This window comes from Blastomyces gilchristii (assembly GCF_000003855.2).
Source record: "Blastomyces gilchristii SLH14081 genomic scaffold supercont1.7, whole genome shotgun sequence".
NCBI lineage: Eukaryota > Fungi > Ascomycota > Eurotiomycetes > Onygenales > Ajellomycetaceae > Blastomyces > Blastomyces gilchristii.
This window is the reverse complement of record NW_003101676.1, coordinates 1,728,105-1,737,215: the sequence shown is the minus strand read 5'-3', so window position 1 is coordinate 1,737,215 and position 9,111 is coordinate 1,728,105. Positions and strand designations below refer to the sequence as shown.

Here is a 9,111-nt window from a genome sequence, read left to right as displayed (position 1 = left end):
CTTGCAGGGCTAGGGGCACGGGCAGCTCGGTCAGAATCGCGGCCAGCAGGGGCAGGGTATGATGTGGAGGTGGATGTGGGTGAAAAAGAGGAGGAGGAGGATGGAGGGGAGGAAGAGGAAGGTTGAGATGATGGTAGTGGTGGTGGTATGGAGACATGTTCGGGAAGTAGGTTGATGCGGCGTGCTGTGTTGGAGGAGGCTGAGATGGCTTCTTGATGGAGTTGGCGGGCTGCCCAGGCATCGACATCATTGATGTCTGGGGGCTCACCGTAGGTTTGGAAGTTAGGAGAGAAATATTCCAGGTCCCCGTCCCTGTTGGGTTGGGGCCTGGTATCTTCTTTTCCTATGCTGGTTTGGTCAGCCGCTTGCTCGGCTTCATCTTCGTCCTCATCCTCCGCTTCGTTTTCTTCGTTCTCATCTTCTTCTTCATCTTCTTCATCTTCTTCTTCATCTTCTTCTTCATCTTCTTCTTCATCTTCTTCTTCGTCATCATCGTCTTCTTCGGCAAGGTATTGATCTCTTTCAATCTTCCGTCGTCTCTCCTCTTCTTTCCAGGCCCGGAATTTATCAATTAATGCTGACACCTCTTTGATAAAATACGCTCGTTTAGGTTCGTATAGTTTCTTTTCCGTCTCCGTGATTCCGCTTATACCCATAACTCGCAGCCAATCATGGCCCTGTAACTCATCCAGTAATCGATCCAGCTGGACCTTTTCATGCTGAGCCCTCTCCCTCTCAATATTCCGGAGCTGCTTTTCTTGCCGTTCGATCCTCCGGTGCGCCTTGAAGTAGACATCGCCATCTAGCGGGTCCTTTGATGGGTTCTTACTATGATGTGTAGATGGTCGTAGGTCAAGTATTTGGGCATCATGGAGCTCGAGAAGTGGGTTCTCCATTAACGATTGTGCCATTTGGCCATTTGGCGGATTCCCTTTATCGTGCTTCCCCCGAAGTTTGGTTGCTGGCGCATTTGTCGGCACAGGATCAAGTACGATAGGTTGCGTGAGGTCATCGATGAGTAAGACCGTGGTGTCTGCCGAGAGGAACTCTATCGACGGTTAGCAACAGGAGATACACAAGCAGAGCAAACACCAAACTCGAATTGTAGCGCCACATCAGGAAATCTAGATATATAGATACACATACACACAAGCAGACAAACAAAACAAAGGGAGATAGATCAAAGTAAACTCACCGGGCTTCATAGGCTCTAAACTGAGAATCTGCTCATAATTCTGAAAATACATCGCCAGCTCACTCTTCGACCTCGATCCTCCATCATTAGATCGTAACGATCTCTTTTCACGACCAACTGCGGCGGTCGTCGAAGGAGAAGCCCCATCGTCCTTCAACAAGTTATTAACAATCCGATCATTTTTATACTTATCATTATTATCATTATCATGGTCATCCGCAATCATAATGCCATTAACCACTTTTTTCTTCTTCCTCCTCTCCTCTTGCGCCACATCTTCACTCACCCTCACAGGCGTGTGATGTTGTTGTTGTTGATTACTATGGGCAGATTTGCGCGTTGTCCGAGATACGGCTGATGCGGGGGAGCGGAGTGGAGCGGAGAGTGCCAGGGTAGTGGGTTTACTATTATTCTTATTAATAGCTGTAAGCCCACCACCACCACCACTACTACTACTAACACCCGCTGCAGTAGCTGCAGTAGCATTCGCTGACCGCGTCCGAGACGCAGCAGGCGTTGTTGTTGTTGATGATGTTGTTTTTGTAGATGATGAATCCGGTGTCAGTAGTAGTAGGCCCTGTGAATCCCTACTGCGCAAGGGAAGCTTTGCAGGCCCGGTGATGGATGCCTGGTCATGATGGCGACCATCCAGCTTTGCCTTCTTGAAAGGCCGTTCGGGCGCTGGAATTGTCTTGGTGGGTTGTTGGGGTTGGCGGGGAGAGGAGGCAAGGGGGAAGGGGAGTTTGGATTGTTTAAGGGGTTTTAATTTGTCTTGTAATTGGTGATGTTTCTGCTGTTGTCGTTGTCGTTGTTGGATTACGGCACTTCGTCGTGTGGTGGAGGGGTTGGGGGGGATTGATTTGGTGGTGGTTGTGGTGGTGGTGTCGTGAGCGAAGGAGGGTATTTTGCTAGGATCGAATGATGGGGCGACAGGAGGAGGAGGATCTCTGTGTCGTACGGACGAAAATCTCAACGTCGGTGTTGAGCGAGCAACCATGGCGGGAAGGAGATTGGTCGCTGGCGGGTCATGGCCCTTTTAGAGGTGGCAGATGTAGCCCTGGGGATGGCTTCTCGACTCGCCTGGATAGAGAGTATCTTTGTGTCGCTGTCTCGTCTCGTCTCGTCTCGTCTCATCGCAGCCAGGATTTTTGTTCTTCTTCCGTTGTTGTCGGCCACGGCGCAGAAGGGGGCGAATGGATACTTACGCGTGGCGTGACAGTACGGGCGAAATATTACCCAGTTTTGGCTGCTTGGAGGGTGGTATTGGGCGGTATATATTAGACTTCATACTGCGTGTTGGTACACCTAACAGACCAGAGATAGGCGTTGCAGCGCCTTGGAAAACCAAAGTTACCGGCGGTGGTACAGGTACTGACAAATCACTAGTAACGTTAAACTAACTAACTATAGGATAGTCGAAGGTTGTATTGATGGAGCATATACGGAGTACAAAGAGCGTTAATATAGTGGTTGGTCACGTGATCTAAGGACATCGCCACAGGCCGCAGCGGCCAACACTAACTACTGTCGGCGGATTAAGTAGTTAAGCCAGTTAAAATTGGTCTGGATTTTGCCAAGAGCGGGAAGTCAGAGAGACCTCTTGCTCAATGAAAATACTCTCATAGTAGCTAATAACCACAGATTGAAATCTATAGCCCTAATAGTATTAAATAACAATTATAGCAATCTGAAAAAAAAAGAAAAGAAAAGAAAAAAAGAAAGAAAGAAGAAAGAAACGACGCGCTCTTTTGACTCTTGCGGAACGCAGATTTCGCTATCATAAAGGGGAAACGAACTAGAGAGGGTATATACAAATTAAAGGAAATAGTGGTATAAGAAAAAGAATGAAAAACAAGAAAAAAAAGAGAGAGAGAGAGCCCGAAGCGATTATCCGACATGGCTAAACAAAACTTCCTTCAGTATAGGCGATCCGGAAAACTCAGGATTGAGAAGCACGCAGCTGATGAAAAAGTTATTAGTATATGTACAACTAGTTAAAAATAAGGCACTCGAGATAAAGGCTGAGGTTAAGTTAGTTAAACTCACTTCAAAAAGTATGCCAGTCCAACCCGTCTCGTTTCGAGAAACTTAGGGCTAAATTTAACTGTTGGAATTTTAAATCATATTATTAATTAGCATCACCGGTTTTGCAAAAGTGTGCAGTGACAGTGATATAATAGCAGGTTAAGTGGAAAAGGAAAGAGTAAAACATACAAATGGCGCTCTTGGGTGGGAGCTGCGGAAGCGCGGATTTGGCATGGGGGAATGCAGCGGCGAGTTTGGAACGCAGGTCGTCAAATTCAGAGTATCTGATATGGTTTTTAGCTTGATCGTCAAGGGGGACCATATATAAGTATGTATGTATGAACATGAGAGATTTGTACGTACCTCATCCGAACCACCATGGGACCTCCCTACGTCACCAGAACGAAGATTAACGTCAAGCCAGGGCGAGATTTTTTTTTTTTTTTTTTTTAATATATAAATAATGAAAAAAGAAAAACAAACCTCCAACGTCTGAATCTTACAAATCCACACTACATACGCGCCAATCCCGGACTTGTCCCCCTTCACAACAATATAATCATCAATGGTCACGCTACGCGCCCAGAGGCCCTGACTCGTCTCGCATGCCGGGTCCTCCGTGTGGTCTTCTAGGCGTATAAGCGACCTCCGCGGCGCGGAGGCGGCGTCTAGCGATGTTTGTGATGCCAGGGAGACGTTCCTATAGTGCCGCCAGTAAGGGGGGACTACTCCTGATGCCGCTGTTGACGTTTGTGGGACGGTCCATGGGGACGGTTCTTCATCAGAGGTCGGTGATTGTTCCACTGCGGCCGCCGCTGTGGTGTTGTTATCGGTACTTTCGGGGGTCGTGATGGTGGTGGAGGGGGTGGAGGTGTGGTTCAAAGGGAAATTGCGAGAAGATATAGTGGTGTTATTGAAGTGTGAGGTTGGGGCCGAATATTGTGATTGCGGTTGCTGCATGCGAGGTGGCCGCGCCTCCTCATTCCGCGGCTCCATCCATCAGCTAGATGGCCCGTTGTGAACAAGCGAGCAAGAAGTATGACGTGGGAATCGTCTTGGCTTGTTTTTAAGGCTTGTTGTAGAAAATTGAAGGCCGCAAAATGGTGCGTGGAAGCTAGTGCTACTTGAAAGAGAGTAGAAGGAGAAACTGGTGTGTGTGTGTGTGTGTGTATTGTGTGCGTGTGAAAGTTCTGGTGACCCAGAGATAATCTTCAACTCGGTTCTATTGTCATCGTTAGCTGGTGCTGGACGAATTGGGCATCTGGGAATGATCGCCAGCATGCATGAGTGATGTGGAACTGGGGATTTGGGGTGTACAGCTAGCAAGCTCACTCCGCAGTAAAGATTGTACGCCAGGCAGCAGAGTTACACATACCAAGCAGGGGATATACTATTATTAAGGGGCAGCATCAGTCGCTGGTCACCAGCTTCTGATATAACTGTGCTGTGTATAGCAAGATAGCAAAGGGCTATTGATTGATATAGTGTGCTCCGCATAGGGAGGACGTTGAGGGCGCCAAGACGGCTGGGGCCGATGTCATGTGAGGAGCTGCCCCTCAACAACCAATCACAAGCGCGGAATGTCGACTCTCATTGGATTGGTATAAAATAAATTATTTATTATATTAATCCATTTTTTCTCTCCCCGTCATGCCTCAATTAAGATGGCTTTGAGGATCAAAACTTTTGGTAGTTTGATACAGACAGACTAATAAGAGCTTACAATTCACTCCAATGGAATTTTTCTACGGTTCCAACGCTGGAATAAATAGAAGAATTGATCGGGCCATTTGCGATCAGGCTGGATCGACTTTGGTGGTCCACGCTGACAAAAAGCTTACGATATAACGTACTCCGTACATAGTTACATATGAATATGTTTAACGATAGTTATGAATAATATATATAAAACAGTGTCGGAATGAGTGTCTTGGATGAATATGTCGGAAACATATAAATCTTATGTGTATCAAGATTCAAGATCTGCTTCTTATATTATCTGTACACTATCTATTATATACAAAAGATAGAGCTATTTATAGCAAAACAAATGTGCAAGCTAAGAGAGCTAGTATTAGTAAGTACTAAATGAGTTTTGTAGTAAGCTGATGATAAGGAAAATAGTAGTAATATCATATTAATAACATTTATAATGTATAATCTCTTATTTCCTGACTGTAAGAAATCCCGCTTCTCACGGATTCTTTACCCCTATTTCTATCTCTCAGATAACTAATAGGGTTAGTGGCCCTTGGCTACACACAACTATATAGACTGAAGTTCATGAATACTATTCATAACTCAGCTTGAATACTATTATATATTTAATCTCTATATTTTATCTTTCTACTGTGAATACTTCTAGTAGTTAATAGTATATATTATATTAAGCTATAAACATCTGAATAATTATCTAAAAGTACTTATTCTTATATTTTAAGCTAAGTCAGTCAGTAACTATTCATTATATCTGAAAAAACTAGAAATTTATATACTTTAATCTTTATAAACTCTACTGTAGACACTTAGAAGTAGTTATCTAAATTATTAATAATCTTTATAAAAGAAGTCTTAGAGAACTTATTAATTACTTATAGAATATTATTCTCTATATCTATAATTGAGAAACTCTTTAAATATATAAATAAATTAATCTTAGTAAAGAATATTCTTAAGTATTTTCTGTAGAATTAAGCTATTTTTTTTATAAGAAATACTTACTATCTATAAACACTTTTAAACTAAGTCTCTAAATATAATCTTCAGAGATACTTATAAACTGAAAAGAAATTTTCTTCAGTTATAATTACTTAAGATTATTTATTAAATTATAATCTATAAAAGCTTTTATAAGTTTATATTTAAAATTAACTTATAAGTCTGACTATATAATATAAAAGATAAGAAAGTTATTATCTATATAATAACAGATCTCTACTATACTGAAGTTAAAAACTGATTAAATTATTTAAAAAATAATTATAAGAGATTTTATTAATCTATTTTTAAAATCTATTTAGAGAATAAGTTAAAGAATTTTATAAGTTAAATAGAGAATATCTGAGTTATAATTATTAATATTAGAAAAAGAGATGAGAAATCTGATAAAAACTACTTATAGTATTTTATAAAATTATAATATAAATTAAGATCTGTGAAAATAGAGTTCTGAAATAAGATCTGAATAATAATATTTATAAAAAAACTGAATAAAAATATATAGAATAAGCTTATTAAATAAGACTTTAAGTTCTTAACTCTAAAGAAACTAATAACTTTTATTTACTATTTATAAATTATTATAAAAGTTGTGACGTGCTTTCACTCTCTATTCAAGTCAATTCTCTATTCAGCTCTAGCTTCCGCTTCATCCCTTGCTGTTTCCTGAAGCTTTTACTTCTATCTTCTTTCTCTGTTCTTCTCTTCATATGTGATCACTTCTTCTATGAGAGCTTTCACTTCTTCTCTACAGAGTCTTCATTCTTTTCTTCATATACAATCACTTCTTCTATGAGAGTATTCACTTCTTCTCTACAGAGTCTCTGTTCTTTTCTTCATAGACAATCACTTCTTCTACAAGAGTTAATCTCTATAAAATAATCACTGTATATATAAGAGCGTACGCTCATCTCCCATCTTTTAGAGAATAAGACAAGTTTTTACTCTTATATCTGACCCTACATAGCAGTGTATGCTATAATTTGATAGTATATCTTGTTAAGAATCAAGTTCTTCTAGTCTCTTTAACTTTCACTCTGCTCTTGATATACATAGCATCAGTGATTGAACCAGGCTGCAGACACTGAGAATTGACTAGCTAATAATCAGTCTGATTAGTTATTCTATCTTCTTTCAATACTGCAGCTAGTGATTAATCTAGCTTGTAATTATTCAGCTGTTCTATCTTCTTTAATACTGCAGCTAGTGATTGATCTGATCTGCAGTTATTTGAATCTATTTCATTCAATACTACAGCTGGTGATAGGTCTGACTAATAATCATTTAAGCATCTTTCACTTCAGAACATCATAGCACTAGTGATCAGTCTAGAATGTGATCACAGTTGCAGTAAACTCATCTTCACATTCTTATATGACTTTATCAGCCCTGTCACAATAATGAAGCAGAATGAATGAATTACTCAGAGCAGCTCTCATCAGTCACTTTCTTTCACTGAACTGAATGAGCCTGTCAGTGAAATTGAATAACTCACTCAAGAATTCACTGATGAACTCAACTCAGGACAAACTTACTCACAAACAATGGCTGAAAAGTATGCTATTATGATTACAGAAGTCTGGCAGAATACAGATAAATAATATAAGAGTGTCAAAAGTCAAGTGACACTGTACAATCATATCAAAGTGAAAGACATTTTTATGAGTGTATCAGTCAGATGTTATAATGACATAAAAACAGTTCTTAACTCTGCTTCAGTAGTGAAATGAAAGAATGTTATTGATCTCTGATTACAGGCCTTCTGCACAGACATTATAAAGAATACTAAGAAGAGAGGTTCAATAGCTTCAAGCTTTTATGAATTCAACTATCAGAATCACACTCCTTCTGATGAAGCAGCAATACTAGATATGATTGAGAAGTTAGAACAGCTAGAAGCCTGACTGACTTGATAAAAGAGTGAGCTCAATGAATGTGAACATCAGCTTAGTCAGTGAAAGAAGCAGTTGAATAAGTGTATCATTCTCATTGATAAATGTGTCAGCAAACTTCAAGAGAATCTTAAACAATTGACAGATGAAAGAAGCAGATTGATGAAAGTATAAAATAGCTTCTGCACTGAGAAAGCTGCACTCACTGCTCAAAGACAGGAGCTGAACTGTTGTTAGCAGATGAATCATTCAGCTCAGATTGATAGAACAGATGTCAGAGCTAATGATTCTCTCAATGAGTCTGTACAGCAATTAGATGCCTTCTTCAAGAAAGGCTTTGAATCACCTTCTAGAACCTGACAAATGCTGACAATTTCACAGGAACTGTGCAGTGCTGAAGGCAGAACACATCATCATAATCTAATAAGAGACAGGATTAATTTCCTCAGAGAAGCTGATACTGCATGTTTTACTTATAACTCAGAGAGAAACTGAATGCATAGGAATCAGACACTCACTCATGACAATCTTGATCTTTCACTTAATAGTGAACCTCATTTATCTGTATGAAGTGATGATAGATCAGTGAGATTACAGGCTGGCAACATCATGCTATTCAACTCAGTGAAAATAAATGTAATGATGTTTATCAGTCACTTAGAATTCATCATCATACAGAAGGGAGATAACATGATTCTCTGTGTATTCTCTCTGTATCTGAAGAGTCAGGCATTGAAATAGCATAACAGTCTGTCTATTGAAATGAGAAAGAATATGAATGCCTCTCTCTCTACCATTATCAATGAGTTAAAACACGAGTTCCAGCTATCAGAAGAGAAAGCTTGAATGAAAGCTCAGACTCTGTGTTTTTTCTTTGAGAAGTCAGATGAACTGTCTCTGACATTATACATCTCACAGAAGATTAACTTACTGCAAGCTGCTGCAATCTCTGATCTCATTATGATAAAGAGACTCTTGTGAGAGAATTTAGAGTTCAATCTTTTCTTAATCACACTGCTCATTTCTGCTGAATGATTGAATAACTTCTGATAACAAATTAGAGACAATGAGTCAGTTATCTGACATATCTGAACTGATCAGAAGACTCAATTCACTGACTACATGTGTAGTTTCAGATGTTTTGAACAGAATAATGACTGCTGCTCATATCACATCTCTCTGTCTAAGTAGACAGAAGCTACAAAGCTGTCTGTGTCTATCACAGAGATGACAGTGATTCTCACAAGTGCTCTCACAATGAGTAAGTTGTCAATTCAGTGT

The 9,111-nt window shown here is 40.0% G+C and overlaps 2 protein-coding genes across 2 annotated transcripts in view; both read right to left on the bottom strand.

Annotated features, from left to right (window-relative positions):
• BDBG_04309 (uncharacterized protein) overlaps window positions 1–2,540 on the bottom strand; it is a gene marked incomplete at its 3' end in the record, with an annotated part of 3,163 nt that extends 623 nt beyond the window's left edge. The window contains exons 1-2 of the mRNA XM_031721618.1: window positions 1,196–2,540; window positions 20–1,048 (exon numbers count right to left, since the gene is read on the bottom strand). Of these exons, the coding sequence (XP_031578233.1) occupies window positions 20–1,048; window positions 1,196–2,192 (2,026 nt within the window). The 5' untranslated portion in view covers window positions 2,193–2,540. The remainder of the gene's footprint in view (window positions 1–19; window positions 1,049–1,195) is intronic.
• Window positions 2,541–2,699: 159 nt separating this feature from the next.
• BDBG_04308 (PX domain-containing protein) lies at window positions 2,700–4,515 on the bottom strand. Its single transcript, XM_002625393.2, has 5 exons — window positions 3,704–4,515; window positions 3,584–3,609; window positions 3,410–3,504; window positions 3,242–3,299; window positions 2,700–3,155 (listed from the first exon to the last, which is right to left on the bottom strand). Exons 1-5 carry the CDS (start codon window positions 4,214–4,216, stop codon window positions 3,083–3,085), a joined length of 765 nt encoding a protein of 254 aa, XP_002625439.1. The 5' UTR covers window positions 4,217–4,515; the 3' UTR covers window positions 2,700–3,082.
• Between the last annotated feature and the right edge of the window lie 4,596 nt (window positions 4,516–9,111).